General features: G+C 34.1%; 1 protein-coding gene and 1 pseudogene across 2 annotated transcripts in view; both read right to left on the reverse strand.

The window, feature by feature from the left end:
• The window catches only part of LOC143248733 (uncharacterized), a 41,977-nt gene extending 40,219 nt beyond the window's left edge, over positions 1-1,758 (reverse strand). The window contains exon 1 of the mRNA XM_076497408.1: positions 1,523-1,758. Coding sequence (XP_076353523.1) covers positions 1,523-1,529 — 7 coding nt within the window. The 5' untranslated portion in view covers positions 1,530-1,758. The remainder of the gene's footprint in view (positions 1-1,522) is intronic.
• A 7,067-nt stretch (positions 1,759-8,825) lies between these two features.
• The window catches only part of LOC143248734 (twitchin-like), a 301,767-nt pseudogene continuing 284,162 nt past the window's right edge, over positions 8,826-26,430 (reverse strand). The window contains exons 126-132 of the transcript XR_013027162.1: positions 23,896-24,038; positions 21,937-22,093; positions 21,196-21,318; positions 18,300-18,497; positions 17,164-17,277; positions 9,903-10,127; positions 8,826-9,517 (exon numbers count right to left, since the gene is read on the reverse strand). The product of XR_013027162.1 is annotated as a twitchin-like (transcript). The remainder of the gene's footprint in view (positions 9,518-9,902; positions 10,128-17,163; positions 17,278-18,299; positions 18,498-21,195; positions 21,319-21,936; positions 22,094-23,895; positions 24,039-26,430) is intronic.

The following is a 26,430-nucleotide window of genomic DNA, read 5'->3' on the forward strand; positions in this document are numbered from 1 at the left end:
TTCAAGTACCTTACTTGAGGTTGTGAAATTGTCCAAACCATGGGTTTAAATTAGCTTAAGCTATATTGTCCGGTCAATCTTCGTTTCGCGTGACCTCACAGGCTAATCCCTGGTACTTGAAACGAACGTGACTATTTGGGCGCAGACAAATAACAGTATTGTAACCCATGAAAACTAAATAAAACCTACAACAACGTAGTTAGACTCCAATGACAGAATTTTGCCAGATTTTGTGTTATTACTTTTGGAAAATACAGTTATTAATACTGTATTTTGATACGAGTTTTACAGCAAGATAGAAGTGTGGTTTATCTTATTTATCATTTTGATACGGCTTTCATTTCGAGCTGCATTGTTATAACGTCATTTAAAACAAAACATTCTTCTTTACACAGACCAAGAACGATTATGTGGGTAGAAATTTCTTCACAAAAGAAACCTTCAAAATAAAGCCCATTCTCTTAGCAACAGGGTGAACAAATGTTCTGCAATATTTTTTAAGCGAGTAGTTAGGCTTAAGATGTCTAAGTTAAAGGCCATGCAAACACTATTTAACTGTAGTTAACAGATAAGATAAATTTATATACAAGATAAAATGGTCAAACAATTCCGAATTTTCAATTTGTTTTTTGCGCGTAAAACCTGGAAAAAAACGTGTCTGGACGAACCCAGAAACTTCCGGGCAGTTTGTCGCTCAGTAATACAGTGCTTGTCTTCTCCATGATTTATTCTTTCCCCACCGCTGATGGTTCGCATTTCTTTTATAAAGTGGTCCCCACCGAACCTTGCGTTTTATCTACGCAAGGTCAACAAAGCAAATCTTAGGAACAGTTTCTTGAAGATTTTGGAAATTTATCCCTAAACAACACGGTAGATTTAACAGTGAAACTTGTCTCTCATCATATCAAATAACAATCATTTTACGATGTATCTACCTCGAGTGACTGTCTACTAAATCTTCCGAGTGTCAGGTAGCCAAAATGAATCAATTTACGATATGCCTGTATCCAGATTTCATATAATAAACATACTGAGTTCCATGTAACCAAAATATTCTAACGTTGAGAAATTCGTACGATAGAATATTTTACACGTGTTAATAATATTATTGTTGAAAAGTAAATACTATATAATTTTTAAACGTATTAACGTTATTATTGTTGAAAAATCCGTACAACCGAATATTTAAATATATATATATTATTATTGATGAAAAGTGCGTACTACAGAAATTTTTAACATGTTAATATTATTACTTTTGAAAAGTTAATACAATAAAATTATCAAACGTTTTGATGTTGCTGTTAGCACAATCATTATTTTTAAGCCTTATACTATTGTTATTGTTACTACATACATACAACAAATTTTTTAAACATTATTGAAAAGCCTTAACTTTAATTTTCACGTGTTTTACATGACACACAAGTTTCTTGAAAATACTGACTTATAAAAATTAATTTTCATTAATAATTATAATATTTGCTTAATAGCTTTGCAAGCTAAAAATATATCGCCATACCTTTCATTTCCAAAAAAATATATATGTAACAACAAGTCCTTAAACGATTCTCCGATGCTCTTACAAAATATCTCCTGCAGTGAGAACTCCTGTATTTTAACCTGTTTTACTTTCTATTTCAAATGTAACAATTTTGAATCTGTTGTTGGTTGGCCTAACGTACACAAAATCTAGTGATTGTATCTCTATTACGTTGTCGTCTGTCTCGTTCTGCTTTGATGGCCTGACAGGTTCGTACAGACACGTGCGGAAACAGTTCATTGTATAAAGTTTTAACCACTAGAGGGCTAGATGGGCCCATTAGTACACGCCCATCATTATTTTTATTATTTGGATGTTCCTTTAAATATCCTATAAGAATTGAATGAAGAGATTCTCAACTTTTAAACTGGATTCTAAAGTTTTATCTGAACTTACAAAGCAAACAAGCTATCGTACATTCAACAGTTTCAAAAAGTTGAATTAAGATATATAAATATTAACATTTCTCTGATTTCTGATATAATTTATTTCTAAATAATAATTCAACACTGAAAAATAAGCTTAGTGCTTGAAATATTAAATATAAAAAAAAATCGTGATGTAAACATATATCTGTTTAGTGGTAAACAAGTTTTGTTTTGTTTTTAATATTGTATGTAATTTGATTGTAAGGAAACCACGAAAGTAAAAGCGTGGAGACTGGGTAACAAAAAACGTTATTGTAAATGTACAACATTTCGATAACATTACGTCACATCCCCTGGTGCCTGAGGATGGCATAATTTTGTCAAAACGTCGCACTTTTGCAAAAAAGATTTATTTACGTTACTTAATTAAGCCGTTTCCAAAATTTTATTCCATATAATGTTTTTCTCTGTTCTGAAGGATAAAACTACACAATGACTATCTGTTCTCCGTCTAACGCTGGTATCGAAACCTGATTTTTAGTGTTATAAGCCCTCAAAGTTACCACTGAGCCACCGAAGGGTTGTTTATTATGATGAGATATCAAACTTGATAACATTATAGTTGAAAATTAAACTGTGGTAAGCTCAAAATGTATCTTTTTAAGCCGAGCCTAATTAGTGGACATAAATAAAGCTAAGAACAAATCTACCTCTTGTGAGAATGGTTTAAACTTTCAAAGAAAACCGTTTTATAACTTTGTTTGTTTGTAATTGAGCACGTTTATTAAAATAAAGTTTTAGTACCCATACCAGCTGTCTTGAGAAACAATTTTATTTCAAGTGAGTTTGTCGTCATCACCAATGGGCTATCTGTGCTCTGCCCGCCATGGCTATCGAAACCTCAATTGTAGCGTTATAAGTCATCAGACATTCAATTTTAAAACTTTTTGTTTTTATATTAATCAAACAAATGTATAAAAATATTTTAACATTACACTTGTTTAACATGTGGGAGCAGAAATATAATGAGAAAAGTAATTAAAATTACTATTCTTTTGTTTATTAAGTACATTCGGAACTAATAGGAAGGCGCATCTGAACAGCATATCTTTTTTACAGCCAGTTTCAACGACTAACAAAACGCAATACCATTTTCTTAACGAGTGGTTTTACGCCATCTGTTGTTTAAAAGGCAAACAAATGTTTATTTATTGTCTGTCCTTTAAGCGTTCAGTTTGATCTAATTACAAAGATGAAGTGCTGCTCATCGAGGGGGAGGGCTAGTTCACCTGTTTAAAAAAAAAAAAAAAAATTAAGTGGACCAGAACGTTTCTGCGGACAATATACTGTGTATTTATAGGTTAAAGTGAGTGTAAAAATACAAATATTTAGCTTCAGTAACCAATAAAACTTAACAAAATCAGAAGCAACATCAATGATCTTTGAAGGTTAAGGTAAGATTATTACCCTGGTGTCTTACATAGCAACTTTTATATTCTTAATACAATTATTTGTGTATGCGTAATAAAACAAACTTTCAGTGTGCCACACAAGATGTAGCCATATGCTGTCAGCAATAATAAAGGATTTTATTAACACAACAAAAGTATACTTTATCAAACGATCGTAGAAGTTTTGGTTTGTTTTGAATTTCGCGCAAAGCTACACGAAAGCTATCTGCACTAGCCGTATTAATTTAGCAATGTAAGACTAGAAGGAAGGCAGCTAGTCATCATCACCCACCGCAAACTATTGGGCTACTCTTTTACCAACAAATAGTGGAATTGACCGTCACATTATAACGCTCTCACGGCTGAAAGGGCGAACATGTTTGGAGCGGCGGGGATTCGAATACCATAATACCAAAGATGCTCGCCCTTTCAGCTGCGAGAGCGTTATAATGTTACAGTCAATCCAACTCGTTGGTTAAACAGTAACCCAAGAGTTGGCGGGGGTGGTGATGACTAGCTCCCTTCCCTCTAGTCTTACATTGCTAAATTAATACGGCTAGTGCAGATAGCTTTTGTGCAAAATTCAAAACAAACAAACAAACCCCAAATAGAATCTTGAGGACGAACGAAAGGTAAAGTAAAATTAATAGATTATATACTGTGTATAAAGATTATATGAATAGTTTGAAATTTAATCCTAGAAAACTTTTCATAACGTTGGTATCTTGTTTGTGCAGCACCTCCGCCAGTGGCTCAGTGATAATCCTGAAGACTTATAACCCTATAAATCGGGTTTTGACACACGTTGGTGGGCACAGAAAAGGTAGCCCATTGTATAGCTCTGTGCTCAACATAAAGAAACAAATGTTTCTGTAGTTTTGTGATTAATTCGTTTGAGTTTGATCGTTGCTTTATCAACAGAGGTGTTGAGAACAAGTCTCACATCTGGTGTCTTTTTTTGAGAAGACGTCCAGATATTTACATCTGTGCTCCCAAGATAATACCAAACCACAGCTGTGTTGCGGAAAGTTTATACTTGAATATTGTAATCAAACACAAAACACATTAGGTAAATGTCAATGCTTTCGGCGAAACAGTGATTTTAACAACAATTGGCTACGTAGCATTCGTAACTAAAATTACGTAAAACGTGTTTCTTTTCAATTTTCTATTAACTTGTAAATTTTGGATTTTAAATGAAAAAGTTGATAATTTTGTGAAGAAGAATGTGTATTTCTGGTATTACGCGAAAGGTCTCGTCGGCAGTGGCACACAAAGGGTGCAGTCGAGATCATTTCATATTTATTTTACTTGAAGACCACACAGGGCCAGCCAAGACAGATTTGTTACAAATGAATATCATGGCCCGACATGGCCAAGCGTGTTAAGACGTTCAACTCGTAATCTGAGGATCGCTGGTTCAAATCCCGGTTGCACCAAACATGCTCGCTCTTTCAGCCGTGGGGGTGTTATAATGTGACGGTCAATCCTACTATTCGTTGGTAAAAGAGTAGTCCAAGAGTTGGCGGTAGGTGGTGGTGACTAGCTTCCTTCCCTCCAGTCTTACACTGCTAAATTAGGGACGACTAGCGCAGATAGCCCTCGAGTAGCTTTGCGCGAAATTCAAAACAAAACAACACAAATGAATATCAGTTTTCTACAGATATAATGTCACAAAACACCTGTGTATAAACTTTAAGATAGTTCCTTCAATATATTATGAAATGCTATTAAAAAAAAGAAATTATTTTGTGGCATTGATTTTATTCAACACCTTAAGATTTCTTCAAATGATGCTTTCAGCTTTACTTACTCATATCGAATCGTGGACGAACACCATTCTAAAGCGCCATCTGTCGTGACATTCATATAAATTCATTACTAATTTTTATTTCAACCCCTCATTCCATATTGCTAAATTGTCCATTGCTACTTAAAACTGTGAAGCAGAAAAACAATAACAATTGTTTATGCGCAGTTTCTAAACTTTGAAACCCACGTGATGCAAAAATGTTAGTCAATTACTCTCTCTCCAAAATTAGATAACATGCAGTCACGTTCACTACGTTTCCGACCTCAGGAAACTTCTTGACCAAACGGTATTGTGTTTTCCTGGGAACTCTACAAAGTTTTACATTCTTTCGTGGTCGTACGTCACACACCTTATAATATACAGAGGGAAACTTAGATTAATCTTACCTTTATCGACGCCTCATGAGGCACGAGTTAAAAAACAAAACAGTCAAATAAATAGCAAGTGTTCATAAACTATACTGTATAAAATATAGCTCTGGTGTACCAGTAATCGAATCATCCAGCTTTTATTAGTGACGCATTTTTGTTTCCGTTCAATTTATTAAACGGAGGATTTATTCTGGTGAACGGACTGAAACAATTGGCCAGGCATGTGGGTTAAGGCGTTCAACTCGTAATCTGAGGGTCGCGGGTTTGAATCCCAGTGGCACCAAAACATGCTTGTCCTTTCAGCCGTGGGGGCGTTAAAATGTGAAGATAAATCCCACTATTAGTTTGTAAAAGAGTAGCCCAAGAGTTGGCGGTGGGTGGTGATGACTAGCTGCCTTCCCTCTAGTCTTACACTGCTAAATTAGGGACGGCTAGCACAGATAGCCCTCGAGTAGCTTTGTGCGAAATTCAAAAAACAAACAAACAAACTGAAACAATTATTAAACAATCTACTTGTTCTATTAGTTACGCCGTATTAAGGCCACTAGCTCACAATCCAGCGATTCTACTTTTCAGAGACATCTAGTGGGTTATCACTACATCACAAGAATAGGTAAAATACACGTAATTCCCATGAACTGTGATTAAAATAATTACCTCAATTATGTTTAGCGTTTGGATTTTTATTATAGATAAATAGGGTTGGACAGACTCATGGTTAACAAAGCACCAGCAGCGTGATGTGTGAGAAGCAACGAACCAAAGCAATCTAAACAAAGAGGTAATAACTGACATGTCGTGATGTGACTTAAATTCTTCCATTTTCATCAATGTGCAACTGTAAAATAAAAGATGTATCGTGTTGACTGTTGTTTAAAATACACATTGTTATGTTGGTTTCTTTTGTTGTACGGGTTCTTTATGATTATTTGGTAAAAAAAATACAACGATAACAAAAGCATTTTATTTCTTCAACTGAAACTTCTACACTTTACATATAATCATAACCAAGCGAAATGCTTAACTCACAGACAAAACTTAACAGCTTCTTATTTGTTAGATAACCTCTCGTATGTATGACACAACCCAAAAATTGGCTCCATAATAATAAAACACACTCAGTAATCGATCAACAGTACAACTGAAACTTTAAAAGACGTATCGACAGGAACTCGAGCTCTCCCACAGGGTGACTTACTTTTGGTTATGTTGTCATTAAACAATTGATTGTTTTTCTGTCGATGTTCTCCCTAAGATGATCCTTGGATCAGGTCAACTATTCCTCTGGATTCTGCTTTGTTACTCTAGTTCTATTGTCTTCTCAGCCTTGAACACCAAATATTGTTCTTTTTACAAGTCCACCAGCTGAAGGCTTAGTGTAGTGATGATTTGTGTTTCAGAGTCTGAAGGTATTTAAGGCTAGTTTAGCTTTATATCGATGTCACCACATTAAATCAGTTCCCAACATACACTTTTCCTCAGTGTTAATTATCTACATATTACACAGTGTAGAAGAGCTTCCTAATATGAAGATAACTTTCAGCTTTTCTGTTGCTGAATCTATATGTTCACCTTTTTATTTCATTTCTGGAAGCAATGTTCCAACTTTCATTACAATTGTAACACATCCTGTTGTGTTGTTCACTTCCTATATCCTGAGTAAACAACTCTATAACCAGGAATTCTTGTCTACAGCTTTCATCAATACCCTTTAAAGTTACAACTGTTAACAGATTATGTGCTGTGGTTCATTTAATTTGTTCTGTAAAACAGGATCTTATCTAATCCTTTCACTTCTTCTCTTCTCTCTGTGTTTTCAACCACTTCATGATTTTATAGTTTCTAGATGCCACCAGACGAAGTTGATATTTGCATACTACATGATACAATAATTATCTAGCTTATGAATTACCATCAAAAATTGATGTTTCAATACTACGTGATTATTTAGCTTCTGGATGCCACCAGAGGAAACTAATGTATCCATATTACAATGATTATCTAGGTTCTGGATACCAACAGAATAATTTGATGTTTCTATACTACATAAAACAGTGTTTATCTAGCTTCTATATGGTGCCTTTAATTATCAGTGTTTAAGTGTCATTGTGAACTGAAAACGTTTCTGTTACTGATGCACTTCTGCTTGCTTCAGCACAATTCACATATTCTGATGCATTATTACATCCATGATTTGATCAATAAATCCGTCATTTCACCTGGAGCATCCAGATAAGATAACTGGATAAATTAACGTTTTCCATATCTTTGGTTAAAATTTCTTTTTCTCCTTACTCTATTGCCAAAAGATGCTTTGGTAACATTCTTCTGGTGTATCACTTCAAACCTGTTGTGTAGGACAGCTACCAATGACTAACAGTTATTACGGTTTTCAGTTACTAGGTTACATAATTTTATTAAATCTTATCCTAAATGAGGAGTAAAATGAATAGCCTATTCTTGAGTGGTATAACTGTCGTAATCTTGCGTACAGGGATTGAACAATAGCAGTAGTAACTGTAGACTAGATGTATTATCTGGTTTTATATCTTATAGAAAGTGGTGTTCAGGTTTCTCTGAATGAAACTACATTTTTTGTACATTACATTAACCGAGACAGTTGTTTGTACTATAATGTTTATAAAACTAAACTTTTTTATACATTATTTTTATCACATTCACTTCTCTGTAGTGCAACGTTTATGAAATTAAATTTGTTTTATACGTTACTTTTGGGGCTTGGTATGGCCAAGTGGGTTAAGGCGTTCGACTCGTAATCCGAGGGTCGCGGGTTCGAATCTGGGTTGCACAAAACTTGCTTGCCTTTCAGCCGTGGGGGCGTTATAATGTGATGGTCAATCCCACTATTCGTTGGTAAAAGAGTAGCCCAAGAGTTGGCAGTGGGTGGTGATAACTAGCTGCCTTCCCTCTAGTCTTAGACTGCTAAATTAGGGACAGCTAGCTGAGATAGCCCTCGAGTAGTTTTGCGTGAAATTCAAAAACAAAACAAACAATACATTACCTTTATCACATTCAGTTGTTTATATTGTAATGTTTATGAAACTAAACTTGCTTTACAGATTATTTTTTATCACATTTAGTTGTTTGTAGTGTAATGTTTATCACACTTAACTTGTTTTATACATTACTTAAAATACGTATTCAAGTTGTAAATATTCCTATTACTTTAAAATAACAACATCCAGCTTTAATTAAGCCTTGTTAGTTGAGCAAATGAGCATATTACAATTCTGAATTCAAGGAAAACTTTGAAAAGAATACATTTCATAATTTTTATTCACATTAGAGGATCTATCACAAATAAAACAGATACTTGAAGGGTTACAATCACTCAACAAACATTTTAACAGAAATGTGTCCATCAATTTCTCTTTAGTACACCATATCACCATGTTTTTCCAAGTTTACACAGCAGCTCTTAAATGAATGCTAAGGTAACTAAGCTTACTTCTACAATATTTTGTTAATTCGTTCATCTACATACAAGTTATTCCTAATGCTCTAGTGTTTAATTTATTCATCACCAAAACATATACAGAATTAATTATTACTTACAGTATTTCTCAACAGTTAGTACATAGTAACTTTAATTTTATACCTAACACATATGAAGTTATCTCTATTTGGGACCACAACAACTGTGGTTATTATTTATTGTTTCAAAATAACAGCAACACATTTGACTTATTTTTATGAGAATCAAACTAATGGAACAATTGCTTGGATGCTACTATTCAAGTGAAAATGTATCACACAGAAGAGACATTTCTTACAAAATTTCACTTAAGAGCTGACATAGTTCTTTAAACATGAAACTGAAACCAAACCAAATCTAAAAAGGAGGAGTACTTAGGAAGTTCATTTGATGGTGTCCGTGAGAAGACAAATGACTGGGTAAGGATTAAAAGTGTTTTTTCTCTATGTTGTTTTTTTTCTTCTTTTTCTGAAGCCTAAAAAACCAGAAAATGTGTTAATAATGATTCTAAAATGAAATCATAAATTTTATTTCCAGTACTAAAGTGAAAAAAAAATATTCAGTGTTTTCACTTTTTCGTAGTTAAAGGAAAGAAATAAAACAACAATAACAAAATCATACCTAAGTTGGGTCAGTACACATTTCATGATTAAAAGCAATTAGTCAAATTGAGAGAATATTGAGTTAAACCTGTTGGACAATTAACAATTATTAATAAAGGTAATTACTGATCAACTGGAGTAGCATGTTAGAACATTTATTTTGTGAGTCAAAAGTAACATGAAACTACAAACACTGATTTTTTTTATCAATTATATAAAACATTAAATGAGAAAAATCCACACTTTGTAAGGTCATACCTTATAAGAAAAAAAGTTCCTAGATTCAAATATCTCCTTCCTTTAAGACATTGAGTGAGAAGGTAGCACTACTTTCTCCTGAGCTGTCTGAAGTAATGACTGTATACTGTCCAACATCAGCTTCTAATGTTGATGGGATTTTCAGAGTAAAAGAATGACCTTTCTTAGTGATCTTATGCCTTGGACTTTCCTCTTCTAAGGGTTTCCCATCTTTGAGCCAATGTACTGAACAGAAGAAACATATTTTAGGCTTAACAGACATTATTCTTTTAATTTCTACTAGATGCAAACAGGAGTGGAAATTTTCACCAGAGTCAGTCAACCCAGTACAACTCTGATTAAATGTCAGTCAGTCAACCCAGTACAACTCTGATTAAACTATAAATGAATTACCAAAATGATTCATCAATCTTAAAAACCAAGAACATAAAACTCCTATATATAACTAAAATAAAAATATATTAATTTTATATAGATTTATTCCATAGTTTCTATATCACTGCTGCTTCTTCACTTTTGTTATGAATCCAGTCCTGAATGGTCAGTTGCACTGTCACAGAATTATAACTTTAACAAAAGGCAACTGAAAATTTGAGAAGCAGGATAAGAACACAAATGAAATTTCAACAAACAGGAAATTATGTCAAACAGAACAATATTTAAATACACCTTCCAAGGGTTGAAGAAACTGGTAGGAACAACTGGTAAAGTATAGGAGAAATAAATACCTATATAACTGGGAAAAAGGAAAGGTGTCGGGGTCAGAGCCACCTGAAAATTCAAGATTAAGGAACCAGGAAACCCCCAATCCAAAAGTCAAATGAGGTATTCTACATGACAGAGAACAGTGAGTTAATGAGGGGGGAAAACCTTGAACCCAGAAACCAATGAAGCAAAATATTCTATTTGCATTAAGAAACTTCCATAGAAAGGGGAAAGCAAATGAAACAATCCAGAAAAGAAGCAAACCACTGAAAAAAGCTGGATCTCCTCATCCATGACCAGAATAGAACCAGGCATGAAGATGGAGGATAAGAAGGTCCAGATGAAACACTAGTTACTAAGGGTTGCAAAGAAAGTATGGAGTCAGAGGAAGAGGTAGCTGAGGAGGAAGGTGAAGATGAAGCTGGAAAAGCCATGGAAATCACAGCTGAGATGCCCAGGAAGGAACTATAAGAAGGACTGAACCTGTAGCATCAAGGATGACCAAAAGCACCTGTAAAAGGAGGAGAATGGGATGACAGAAAAATATGTTGGTCCAATCCTAGTTGAAAACATCAATAGCCAGAGCAAAATGATAAAGTAATGGAGACCAAAACCAAGGCAATTTTTGGTTAATAGACATAGCAAAAGCCTTCTCTTGAGGAGTACCCCACTGAAGTCAAAGCCACTGAGGAACAAAAGGATTGAACAACCATTCCATTGGAAAAAATTCATCTGGGCAAAATTCTAATCCATAACCAAAGAGAAAGCACATGGAATATAGCACACAAAAATTTGAATATCAAGCATGTAAGCCCCAAAAGAAAATCCAACGTATGAATACAGAGGGATTGAGAATAGGTTCCTCCCTGGTGATAGAGATAAGCAACCACTGAAGAAAAGTAAGAATGGATAATTACTAGATGGAGAAAATGAACCAAAACATGATGTATAGCACGAAGCTTCAGGGCATTTATGTGATAAGATCTCTCGGCCACAGACCAAAATCTCAAATCTTCCATCTGAACATCCCAAGTCTCCATCTCCAAAGAGCTGCTTCCATGTAAATCTGGACAAGTAGGAAGAAGCAGGACATCTGCTGATGTGCCAGTCATATTTAACCATTGATTCTGATTGTAGATAAGGGTAATAAGAACAAAGAACGTTTGTGAGATTCCACTGGTCATGAAGAGCCTGCACACGAACCCTGACTTAAGGAGATAAGGGCTACCATGAAAAACTACACCCTCAAATGCAACAGTAACTCATGAACTGTAAAACAATAAAAATCCATAAACAAAGTAGAAGAGGAGTAGGATGGACCCTACTTAGATGCACATTGAAAGAGAGAGAACACCCAAATGGAGAAAATATTGGATAAGATGCAGTAAGGACTTATCCAACTTGAGAGAGAGAACACCCAAATGGAGAAAATATTGGATAAGATGCAGTAAGGACTTATCCAACTTGAGAGAGAGAACACCCAAATTGAGAAAATATTGGATAAGATGCAGTAAGGACTTATCCAACTTGAGAGAGAGAACACCCAAATGGAGAAAATATTGGATAAGATGCAGTAAGGACTTATCCAACTTGAGAGAGAGAACACCCAAATGGAGAAAATATTGGATAAGATGCAGTAAGGACTTATCCAACTTGAGAGAGAGAACACCCAAATTGAGAAAATATTGGATAAGATGCAGTAAGGACTTATCCAACTTGAGAGAGAGAACACCCAAATGGAGAAAATATTGGATAAGATGCAGTAAGGACTTATCCAACTTGAGAGAGAGAACACCCAAATGGAGAAAATATTGGATAAGATGCAGTAAGGACTTATCCAACTTGAGAGAGAGAACACCCAAATGGAGAAAATATTGGATAAGATGCAGTAAGGACTTATCCAACTTGAGAGAGAGAACACCCAAATGGAGAAAATATTGGATAAGATGCAGTAGGACTTATCCAACTTGAGAGAGAGAACACCCAAATGGAGAAAATATTGGATAAGATGCAGTAAGGACTTATCCAACTTGAGAGAGAGAACACCCAAATGGAGAAAATATTGGATAAGATGCAGTAAGGACTTATCCAACTTGAGAGAGAGAACACCCAAATGGAGAAAATATTGGATAAGATGCAGTAAGGACTTATCCAACTTGATTTACCAACCCACTATAGCTGCCTCCAAAAGCACCTGATGCAAGTAACAGGCTGGTTCCTGTTTGGAATGAGTTAATAGTAACCAGTCATCCAAAAAATGAGGAAAGTGCAACCTAAGAGCAAACAGTGGAAAATCAGTGTTCTGACTGCTCAACAAACATACAAAGCCACAGCATACCTGAAGGTCAGTGCATGAAACAGAAAGACCACCCTCTGAAGAACAAATCAAATAGAAGGTTAGGAGTGATGAGAAACCTGGATATGTAAACAAGCATTTGCAACATTCTTTGTGGTAATCTATAAGCTGGGAGAAAAAGCTCATCTAAGTGTGAGAAATGACTACAAGGTAAAACAGGATACACTGAAAATTAGAGTGAGGTGAGACAAACCTAGTAAAGGCTGTCAGTCTCCAGTTTATCATGAGGACAACAAACAGGATAGAATAAAATCCTGGAGAAATCTGATAAACAGGTACAGTGACATGTTGCGATGAAAAATCTTTTACCACACTGGAAAAACACTGGCTGGAGAGAGGATCTCAGGTCACAGGGAAAGAGAAAGATACCTGATATGAAGGAGATGGGGAAAGAAGTAGGAGGACAAGTCCCTTTGATAAACCTAAAGGGAACATGAATCAGTGAAAGATACCAAATGATAAAAAAAACATACAGCTCCCACTGGTTAGTCCCTGGTACTGTTACAAACATGCTCATCGATACTCAATAAAAAAACGAGATGAGAAACCCCTGAAAGGAGGAAGAGATAGAAAAGGATCAGGGCAAGATAGGAATAGGGGACTTTTTGTGGCTCCAACTGCAACAAATGTGCCACCAAAGAGGAAAGGGTAGAGTGCTGATACACAGATTATACACATGATTCCAAAGTCTCAGATACATGATAAAAAACATATTGCAGAGGGGTCATATGTACCATCCTCAAAAGGAAGAGGTACCAAACAAATCCAAGGCAAGGTCACATCATGACTTAAGATCCCTACAACAGTGAAAATGCATGCGTTAAGCAAGAATCAGAGATGACAAAACAACAAACACGGAGGTAATAAGGAATCACAGAAAATCGGGGAACTGGATAAAACATCACATACCTGAGAAACCATGTTGAAAAATAATGTTTTAGCCTTAATTGATTGTGCTGGAGGGGTAACAAAAGACATGCCAAAATCCAGTCGAGTAAAAAGGAAATAAAATCTTTTTCAGCCTGAACACATTTGGCTTGTTCAGGAGGATTAGTGGCACAAAATCAAAGTGGGATCACGAACCTTAAAATTCATTGTAGAAATAAATATATAAAACAAAAGTGTTTGATGTGAAAATATGTGTGAATAAAAAAAAGACTGGGAAATTAGGTTAAAAGATTTCTTCAATGTAAAGAAAAATAATAATGAAGAAATCTGGAAATTAAACTATTGAAATCATGAAAACAATACAGAGGAAGAGCATCAAGACAAAGAAAGTCTGAATAGAGGGAGTCACATGTTCTACTGTGGATATTAAACTATTGAAATCATGAAAACAATACATAGGAAGAGCATCAAAACAAAGAAAGTCTGAATAGAGGGAGTCACATGTTCTACTGTGGATATTAAACTATTGAAATCATGAAAACAATACAGAGGAAGAGCATCAAGACAAAGAAAGTCTGAATAGAGGGAGTCACATGTTCTACTGTGGATATTAAACTATTGAAATCATGAAAACAATACATAGGAAGAGCATCAAAACAAAGAAAGTCTGAATAGAGGGAGTCACATGTTTTACTGTGGATATTAAACTATTGAAATCATGAAAACAATACATAGGAAGAGCATCAAGACAAAGAAAGTCTGAATAGAGGGAGTCACATGTTCTACTGTGGATATTAAACTATTGAAATCATGAAAACAATACATAGGAAGAGCATCAAAACAAAGAAAGTCTGAATAGAGGGAGTCACATGTTCTACTGTGGATATTAAACTATTGAAATCATGAAAACAATACATAGGAAGAGCATCAAAACAAAGAAAGTCTGAATAGAGGGAGTCACATGTTCTACTGTGGATATTAAACTATTGAAATCATGAAAACAATACATAGGAAGAGCATCAAAAACAAAGAAAGTCTAAATAGAGGGAGTCACATGTTCTACTGTGGATATTAAACTATTGAAATCATGAAAACAATACATAGGAAGAGCATAAAAACAAAGAAAGTCTGAATAGAGGGAGTCACATGTTCTACTGTAAATATTAAACTATTGAAATCATGAAAACAATACATAGGAAGAGCATCAAAACAAAGAAAGTCTGAATAGAGGGAGTCACATGTTCTACTGTGGATATTAAACTATTGAAATCATGAAAACAATACATAGGAAGAGCATCAAAACAAAGAAAGTCTGAATAGAGGGAGTCACATGTTCTACTGTGGATATTAAACTATTGAAATCATGAAAACAATACAGAGGAAGAGCATCAAGACAAAGCAAGTCTGAATAGAGGGAGTCACATGTTCTACTGTGGATATTAAACTATTGAAATCATGAAAACAATACATAGGAAGAGCATCAAAACAAAGAAAGTCTGAATAGAGGGAGTCACATGTTCTACTGTGGATATTAAACTATTGAAATCATGAAAACAATACATAGGAAGAGCATCAAAACAAAGAAAGTCTGAATAGAGGGAGTCACATGTTCTACTGTGGATATTAAACTATTGAAATCATGAAAACAATACATAGGAAGAGCATCAAAACAAAGAAAGTCTGAATAGAGGGAGTCACATGTTCTACTGTGGATATTAAACTATTAAAATCATGAAAACAATACATAGGAAGAGCATCAAAACAAAGAAAGTCTGAATAGAGGGAGTCACATGTTCTACTGTGGATATTAAACTATTGAAATCATGAAAACAATACATAGGAAGAGCATCAAAACAAAGAAAGTCTGAATAGAGGGAGTCACATGTTCTACTGTGGATATTAAACTATTGAAATCATGAAAACAATACATAGGAAGAGCATCAAAACAAAGAAAGTCTGAATAGAGGGAGTCACATGTTCTACTGTGGATATTAAACTATTGAAATCATGAAAACAATACATAGGAAGAGCATCAAAACAAAGAAAGTCTGAATAGAGGGAGTCACATGTTCTACTGTGGATATTAAACTATTGAAATCATGAAAACAATACATAGGAAGAGCATCAAAACAAAGAAAATCTGAATAGAGGGAGTCACATGTTCTACTGTGGATATTAAACTATTGAAATCATGAAAACAATACATAGGAAGAGCATCAAAACAAAGAAAGTCTGAATAGAGGGAGTCACATGTTCTACTGTGGATATTAAACTATTGAAATCATGAAAACAATACATAGGAAGAGCATCAAAACAAAGAAAGTCTGAATAGAGGAAGTCACATGTCATGTCACACTCTTATTGGTGGAGGATTGACACATGGTGATCTGCATGCCACAAGCTTTTTATCTTCCTTCTGCTGGAATTGACTGATTTTAATAATTTTTAGAATTTGCAGAAGTAGAGTAATATATTGTAACAGAACAATATTTATATATTACAATGTATATATACAATTATCAAAGGCCTAGAAACTATCAAACTCAACACAGCACAAGATATATATATACACACCTATCAAACTCAACACTGTAGAAGGTGTGTATACATATAAGACACTCAAAACATTAAATTGTACTCATCTATCAAATTCAACACAGTAAAAGATTTGTATACATTTATCAACAGAGAAGAAAACATCAAAATGTGAGAAGGTAACATTGTCTAGATTACAGACAACAACAGCATCATATATTATATACAGTATATATGAACATACTTTGAAATCAAGCATTATAATGAGTTTGAATTGTTTGGATGATGGTATTATGGGTAGTAGCAACTTTGTATACATGCAACTGCACATCTACATACATCTTTTGTTACACAGAGTTGGCAGGGTTGTCTGCACTTGGGTATTATGGCCAGTAATATCCTAATACACACTTTGAAGCCTGTTATTATATTGCATTGTTAGGGTTGTCTGAACTTTTGTATTATGGCCCATAGTAACCTAATATAAACACACTTATATACAAGCATACTTTAAAACCTTTTGTTGTGTAGTTTTTATGGTTGTATAGGCTTAGAGTAAGCAGTAAAACCTCATAAACACATCACAAAATACAGGCAGTTTTTTGTTGTATTTTTCTCTTTTAATAATTGTATATGTTCATACTGTGGGCCTTCCACAATTTTGAATTCACTGACAAGGGCTATCCAACTCTTTAAAAACATCTTTTTTTATTCTACTATATTTTTGTACTTGACTCAACAAATACTGTATCAACCAGAGAAGTTTTCTATACAAACCTGAGACAGCTTTCTTTTCTGTTGTGACTTTAAAAGTAACTGGTTGGTTTTCAACAACAGTAGCAGACTGTGGAAATTCTACAAATACAGGACCTTTCAAAGGCTCTTTAGGTACTGAGAGAAAACAAACAATTTTAGAATAAAAACTGGTAAATATCCAAACTATTAAACATTTCAAAAGCTAGATTCACTTACAAATGTTTGACTTCCAGACTAATGTAAAACTCACAATTTAAATATTACCCAGAGTAACTGAAATCTTTAATATATTTTATTCCAAATATTTCTAATGCTTTTGGGAGATATTGGGGAGTAAATTTTAAAATTATAATTCACTATAAAGATGGTACCAGTAAAAAAATAATATATCCAGTGACATTTTTTTCAAAGTTAGTCAAAATTAAAGAAATTATGGACAATTAATCCAAAAGAGTAAAATAACTTGAAGATAATGTTAATGTTTTATTACAAGTCCATGATTTCCATTCAGAATTAGTTTAAATGTTCAAATTCATCAATGTTAGAAAGAAATTTGAGGCTATATGAAGCATTTTCTTAAATTTTCAAACAGCTGTAAGCTATTTTCTCTCACAGTAAATCTCAGACTGTTCTTGAGTCTTCTTTCATCAGTTTGTGTATTTACATAATATTAATGTAACACTTAACACTGTAATACTTAATATTCTTTTGTTTCACACATTATGATGCAGTAAAATGAATGCTCATATTAGACTATCTATATGTAGCTTAATGATTTAGACAAACAAAATAACACAAAGGGCAACACTATTAAAAAAAAAAGACACATTAAAAATGTTCTTTCTTGATGACAAGAAATCCACTTGAACTAAAAATGTATATCAGAACAGATGGTATGGGTATGAACACTTTTATTGATAACAACGTTCAGGTTAACTTGAAGATTATCTAGGCAGGTCCAAACATTGTTTTCTGCTTATCAATAAAAGTGTTAATACCCATACCAGCCATTCTGAGATACAAAAATGTTATTTAATTACTTTTAGTAAAATACCTTTTGAAATAGTTAGCATAATAGTTTTTAAATTCAAATCTGGAAAGAACACATTTCAGTACTATATGTAAATAACTTTCACAAAATTAGCTGATTAAGTTACCTATAACTAGCAACGTGCAGCTGCTAAATGCTTCGCCTGCATCATTGAAAGCTTCACATGTGTAGAATCCACTGTCTTCAGGGAAAATCTCACTGATCACTAGCTGGTAATTATCACCATCATGCCTGTAGTCAAAATCCTTGCTGGGTTTGATTTCTTTGTCATTGTGAAGCCAAACCACATCAAACTTTGAGGGACCTTTAATGTTCAGAAGACTTTTGTCAGTCTAGGTCTTGAATGACTCCCTGATAAATCTTAATAAGGCTTAACGTTATAACAGAACTAACATATCTCAACTAACGAACAATGAGCTTTCAGTATATTTTTATTATTTTTGTTATGATTTTAATGCATGTTTGATTTTTTTCTGAAAGAGTTAAAACATAAACTTTTCTTAACTTAAACTACAGAACACTTAAAAACTAAAATACACTGTATTTAAAACACATACACTGCTGGCCAAAATTTTAAGGCCAATAAACATAAAAAAAGAATATGCATTTTACGTTGTTAGACTGAACCACTTATTTGAGTAGAGCTTCAAAAGATGAAAATAAGATAAGGGAAAATAAAACTAAAAAACTTTTTTAGCATTTAATAGGGAAAATGTGAACACTATGAAATTAGCCTGAATACTAGCTGGACAAAAGTTTAAGACCAAACTGAAATGAAGCATTAATCGGTAAACACATAATGAAATTTAGACATTTGTGCTCAAGCACTAGCGTTGTCAACATCTCCCACTGACATCTCCTGTGTTACATTAGGTAAAAACATAGCAAAGGCTAAAAAGTTGACAGAGTTTGAACATGGCAGAATTGTTGAGCTGCAAATGCAAAAGCAAGGTCTCTCTCAACATACTATTGCTAGTGAGATTGGGTTTAGTAAAACTGTTGTTGCAAATTTCTTTAAAAACCCTGAGGGATACGGAACGAGAATTTCAAGTGGTTGGCCCAAATAAATTCCGCCGGCGTTGAGCAGAAGTATTCGATGGGTTGTTCGGCAAGATGGGTGCCGATCGTCGAACCAGATTAAGGCCCTTACGGATGCACAATGCAGCTCAAGAACAATAAGACGGCATCTACGAGAGAAAGACTTTAAAAACCGTAAACGTCTTCAAAGGCCATGCCTCCTTCCACACCACAAAACAGCTTGGTTAAATTTTGCTGAGAAGCACCAAACATGTGACGTAGAAAAGAGGATAAAAGTTTTGTTCTCTGATGAGAAAAATTTAACCTGGATGGTCCAAATGGCTTCCAACATTACTGGCACGATAAGGATATCCCACCGGAGACATGTTCTACACGACACAGTGGAGGAGATTCCATCATGATCTGGGGTGCTTTCTCCTTCCATGGAACAATAGAGCTTCAAGTTATATAGGGGCGTCAAACAGCAGCTGGCTACATTGGCATGTTGGAGAGAGCATTCTTATTGACTGAAGGCCCTTGCTTGTGTGTAAATGACTGGATCTTTCAGCAGGACAACGCTGCAATCCACAATACCTGCAGGACAAAGGACTTTTTCATGGTGAATAACGTGATTCTTTTGGATCATCCAGCATAATTGCTCGAACTGAACCCATTGAAAATAAGTGGGGGTGGATGGCAAGGGAAGTCTATAGAAATGGACGTTAATTCCAAACAGTAAATGACCTTTGTGAAGCCAACTTCACCACTTGAAATAACATTGTGCCAGCCTTCTGGAAATGCTTATATCGGCATACCAAAGTTAATTTTTTAAAGTTATGTGCAATGATGACCGTGCAACTCACTACTGAGACCTCTTGTTGGGCATTTTCTACCCTGTTTAAGACTTCGAATAACAGTGCAGCCAGCCTTCTGCAAACGCTTATATCGACCATGCCAAAGTGAATGTTTGAGGTTATTTGCAATGACGGCTGTGCAACTCACTACTGAGACCTCTTGTTGTGCATTTCCTAGACAAAATTGGTCTATATGGTTTAACCTAGTCCAAATACATGTCAGTTAATTTTTGGTATGGCCTTAAATTTATGACCAGCTAGTATTTAGCCTAATTTTATAGTGTTCACATTTTCCCTATTAAATGCTAAAAACGTTTTTTAGTTTTATTTTCTCTTTTCTTATTTTCATCTTTCGAAGCTCTACTCAAATAAGTGGTTCAGTCCAAAAACACAAAATGCATATTTTTTTCTTTATGTTCATTGGCCTTAAGATTTTGGCCAGCAGTGTACATTATTTAAAAATAGAAATACAGGCTCTCTAAAAGTGAAAATACAAACCACAATTTTATTTCCTGCAGAAAATAGAAACAATTAACATAATATAATAAAAAAGGATAACCAATGAGAAAAACAGTAGACTGTGTTAAAATGTATGCCAGTTTTTTTTAAATATTTGACTTTAATGAAATTATTTTGATCTTTCATGTGAACAAAAACATTACTGTCAAGCAGCAGTGTGAATTATATCAAAACAAGCCTTAATAGTTCATACAGATGACTGATTAACGTTAGTATCAAGTAGTAATGGGAAGATCAGAGCAGACTTCAACAGCTTGTACAAGTGAATAAGTATTATAATCAAATAGCAATATAAACTGTATCAGAACAGACCTTAATAGTCTGTACAGGTGAACAAGAAACATTACTGTAAGTAGCAGTGTAAACTATATCATAACAATGCATATCAAAGTGACAAGTTAAATGGAACTAAAAGCTAAACTCATTTCTGAAAGAAACTGAAGAGCAATCTTATATTTTTCAGTCCTATAAGTTTGAATTTCTTTCCTTACAATACATGTGCTTGCATGGCATACAAGAGGAATTATTTCTTTCAGAATATTAAAAGAATCAAACAGAAAAAATTACTTTATATATTTTGTACCATACTCTTGTAAGAACAAAAATACTTACATTTAATTGTACACTGCAGGGTTACTGGATCTCCATCTTTAAGAACAAAGCTTTTCAGATGTTCTGTGATTCTAGGAGGTTTGTTTTCAACTACTTTATCAGCTGTTGCTCCTCTCTCCATAGCTATAACAACCAAATGTTTAATATATTCAACTGGGAGTGTTTCAGAGCTATAAGTATAGTCTTTCTTCAAAGTACCATTTTCTTTCTCTGTCACATTTTAAAAATAAAGTTTAAAGAATCTTACATGTTTATTTCTGTGTTGATGTTGGTTCAGGAAGAGTGGCTTTTACAATGTTTGAAAACTTACATAACAATTAAGGTAGGCATTTAGAGATAAGAAAGTATATAGTTACTTCCTTTTGGACATTACTAACATGAATATTCAACCTTCATAGATGTAAAAAAAACAAAACACAAAGAAATGATCATATGACTTGGATGTACTTCTAAGCTTTAGAATATTAATTATATTATCACTTAAACAAATTTATAGTTTTCTTAACTAACTATTTTTCTCTAGCAAAATTTAATGTTAAGAATGCAATTCAGGTTTTTTTCTATAAATATCATTTGTAATGTGTTTATTCAGGCTAAACAAAACAATTTAAAATGTTTGTCAAGAAAACAACTCTGATAAAGAAGTTAATTATAAAATACAAAACATATTCAGCAAATCTGTTTCTATTATGATGTTATTAAAGACAAAATGCAAAATGTCTGAAATTGCACAGCACTTACGAAGGACTGTTAACTTGCACTTGGTAGAGATAGTATTTAAAGGATTTGAAGCTCTACATATGTATACACCCTCATCTTCAGGGAAGGCTTCAGAAATCATCAGGGTGGCAACACCATTTTTATACTTTAAGTCAATAATTTCTGAGGAGTGAAGAATCTGATAAAAAATTCCATGTTAATTACTTAATGTATAATCTTGTTGGTGAAGGCCAGGCTTAACTGGTTTACATATGACATAACTTAATTAATATTCATATCAATTATTTAATGTATAACCTTGTTGGTGAAAGTCATACAGAATTGGTCTATATGGTCTAACCTAGTCCAAATACATGTCAGTTACTTAATGTATAATCTTGTTTGTGAAGGCCAGACAAAATTGGTCTATATGGTCTAACCTAGTCCAAATACATGTCAGTTACTTAATGTATAATCTTGTTTGTGAAGGCCAGACAGAATTGGTCTATATGGTCTAACCTAGTCCAAATACATGTCAGTTACTTATTGTATAATATTGTTGGTGAAGGCCAGACAGAATTGGTCTATATGGTATAACCTAGTCCAAATACATGTCAGTTACTTAATGTATAATCTTGTTGGTGAAGGCCAGACAAAATTGGTCTATATGGTCTAACCTAGTCCAAATACATGTCAGTTACTTAATGTATAATCTTGTTGGTGAAGGCCAGACAAAATTCGTCTATATGGTCTGACCTAGTCCAAATACATGTCAGTTACTTAATGTATAATCTTGTTTGTGAAGGCCAGACAGAATTGGTCTATATGGTCTAACCTAGTCCAAATACATGTCAGTTACTTAATGTATAATCTTGTTTGTGAAGGCCAGACAGAATTAGTCTGTATGGTCTAACCTAGTCCAAATACATGTCAGTTACTTAATGTATAATCTTGTTTGTGAAGGCCAGACAGAATTAGTCTGTATGGTCTAACCTAGTCCAAATACATGTCAGTTACTTAATGTATAATCTTGTTTGTGAAGGCCAGACAGAATTAGTCTGTATGGTCTAACCTAGTCCAAATACATGTCAGTTACTTAATGTATAATCTTGTTTGGGAAGGCCATACAGAATTAGTCTGTATGGTCTAACCTAGTCCAAATACATGTCAGTTACTTAATGTATAATCTTGTTTGTGAAGGCCAGATAAAATTGGTCTATATGGTCTAACCTAGTCCAAATACATGTCAGTTACTTAATGTATAATCTTGTTTGTGAATGCCAGATAAAATTGGTCTATATGGTCTAACCTAGTCCAAATACATGTCAGTTACTTAATGTATAATCTTGTTTGTGAATGCCAGACTGAACTACTCTACACATGGTGTAACTTAATAAAAATACATGTCAGTTACTTAATGTATATTTTACCCTGTTTGTGAAGGTCAGATTGAACATAAACTGGTCTATATGGTCTAACAATTCAAATTAATGTTGGTTACTTGCTAGTGAAGGTCATATTAAACTGGTTGACACATGGTCTAACTTAGCCCAAATCCATATCACTTACTTAAATCATAACCTTGCTGGTGAAGGCCAGACTGAACTGGTTGATGCAAAGTCTAACTTAGTCCAAGTGGAAGTATGTTTCTCTTAAACCACCAACAACATTCTGATTGGATGATAACATCCCGTATTTCTAACCATAACCAGTACTATTAACATTATCTAGACTTAGAAGAACTGAAGGAATGTTTATCAGGTATGTGAAAACAAAGTTAAAGGGTAAACCTAAAACAAAGATGACATGGGACTTTTTGAAAACAATCATTGCATATAATTATGGAAGAAAAATATGTTTTACTTTCTATTCCTAAATAGTATAAAAAACTCCTGTTGACTATTTGGTATTGTTAGTAAATAATCTATTAAGGATATAAGTCTTAGGAATAGTAACTTTAATTATTATGAGGAAGGTATAAAAAAAAAAGAATTTCCTTACTTTATCTTCTTTCAACCATTCTACCTTTGGTTCTGGGTCCCCTGATACTATGCACTTTAAAATAACTGGTTCTCCATCCCTAATTTTGAGATCCTCAAGGCTTTGCTTGAATGATGGAGCTATCATGGCTTTGTCTACAGGTACTTACCAAAGACAATGAAATAAATTAATCAAATATACATATATAAACAAAATTATCTTAATAGTTAGAATTGTATCAATAATTAGATTAACTTTATTAATATTAGGGTGTGTAATGAGGTGTGATAGCTCAAAATACATAAACAGATAAATAAAGTTTATCATATCATGTACAGTGTACTGAGGTATGATACCTACATGGCATGGCCAAAAGTATGTGGACACCCGACCATCACACCCATATTTGCTAGTTGAATGTCTCATTCCAAAACCATGGGCATTAATATGGAATTGGTCACCCCTTTGCTACTATAACAGCCTCCAATCTTCTGGAAAGGCTTTTCAATAGATTAAGGCAAGTTAACTAAACCTAAAATCAATGCTACCAAAAGCTGATATCTATGCAGGCATAGGATTAGGAGCATATCTCTGGTAAGTCAACTGCAATCCAAAATCTAGCCATCAGGTACTGCAACCCATGTGTGGATAGGAAAAATGATCATACTACCAACAAGTCAAATACAATCCAAAACCCAGCTATCTGGTTGGGGTATGAAAGAGAATCATACTATTTTCACATCAAGTTCATAAAACCAGAAGGAATCTTATATCTCCCCCCTCCATCAACAAGAATTAGACATATGGCATTGAAATGATGTCTGTGATACATAAGATTATTCACTCAATTATATAATGACAAGAACTGCCCCATATGCAGGAACTTCCTTGTAAAAATAATCATCATTGAAGGATAGAAAAAGGAGAAGAATCCCAGTAATCTGCAAGTACTTCCAGTGTAATCCACTACACAGATGAAGTAACAACAGTTGAATTGAGTGAAGAAATAGAGACATTTGTAATACATGAGTGAGGACTTATGCTGATTGGTTCAACTCTAAATCCACAACCCAGCAACAGAAAACCACCATCCATCAGGGTAGGATGAGGGATCCCAATCAAAGGGGTGAACTGCAATTTTGAAAGCTTACTCCCAACATTTGGCAAAAACTAGCAATAAAATATGACATTCCAGTTAATACCAAATTCATTCAAAAACCAGGCATAAAACTAAGGTCTATACTATGTAAAAACTACACTGACAAACACCACACCAACATTATTTATAAAATACAATGTGATAACTGCCACGACTTCTATATTGGAGAAACAAGTAGAAAAATGGAAACCAGATTCAAAGAACATAAAAAGTCACCTTTACACATTTTTGAACACTGCAAATCAAATAAACACAACATAACCATAGAAAACACCCAAATACTAAATAAAGAAACAACATGAACAAACACAAAATTAAAAAAGCCTTACTTAAACAACAACTCAAGCCCAAAATAAACCAATACAAAGGAACACCTTTATACTTATATTAAAATATATATATATTCAAACATCTAAGCACACCCTCTACATTCTAACACTCAATTACACAACCACCTATAAACGTGTGGTCATCTATCGGTCAGTTACCTCTTTCTTTCTTTGTGAACCTGACGATGACCAAAGAAGGCTGAAATATTGTTCATGCCTCTACATAGAGTTTTTCTCTACCCACACCAGCCATTTTTACATATATAAAGCTTACTTCCATGTTACTTAGTGGAGTGTATCTCATCATTTTCAACTGCAGATCACAACTACCCAACTATCAACTGACTGGGTTTATCATCATTTGTAAATATTATCTGCATTTTGTATTTCATCACCCCATTCAGGAGGATGCATCCATGGTCCATCATCCTAAAAGCTTAGAACTGGAAAGTGGTAAGGACTCTAAAACTCCACTAGAAGAAAAAAGGGAGAGAAACCACGATGGAAAGTCGGGAGGAACAACACAACCCGAGACCATGAAACCCTATTTTGAAAAGTAGACCATACAGATTTATTCAATACAAGGCATAGCAAGGATGAGCAGCTATCACTTCTGGTTTATCCATATAGTACATGAGTTAGTCGTGAAGGATGTCAACAAGAGGATGACAGTACCCCAACAAGAAAGAAACAACTACCCAAAGTAAAGAATGGAAAATGAACATATGTAGAGTAGTCCCAGTGTTCAACAGACAAAGTACCTCCAACAGATTAAGACAAAGTACCTCCAACAGATTACAGTTTAGATATGCAGGGAAAAGGTGCATGATCTGAGTGGAGATAAGAGGAATCAATCATGGAAAAAAGGATAAAATGAATTAAAATACCAATCAAATCACAACCCAAACCTAATGAGTCAGGGAGGAAGAAAATAAAAATCACAGACAAGACTGTGGAGTAAGGGAAGGAAATATTGGAAGATGAATTCGACTGAAAAACCCAAAGCATGTACTGAACTGACAAGGTCATTTAGAGCCAACTGAAATGTGGAAGACAGTATGAAATATA

Source organism: Tachypleus tridentatus, chromosome 4 (assembly GCF_004210375.1).
Source record: "Tachypleus tridentatus isolate NWPU-2018 chromosome 4, ASM421037v1, whole genome shotgun sequence".
Taxonomy (NCBI): Eukaryota; Metazoa; Arthropoda; class Merostomata; order Xiphosura; family Limulidae; genus Tachypleus; species Tachypleus tridentatus.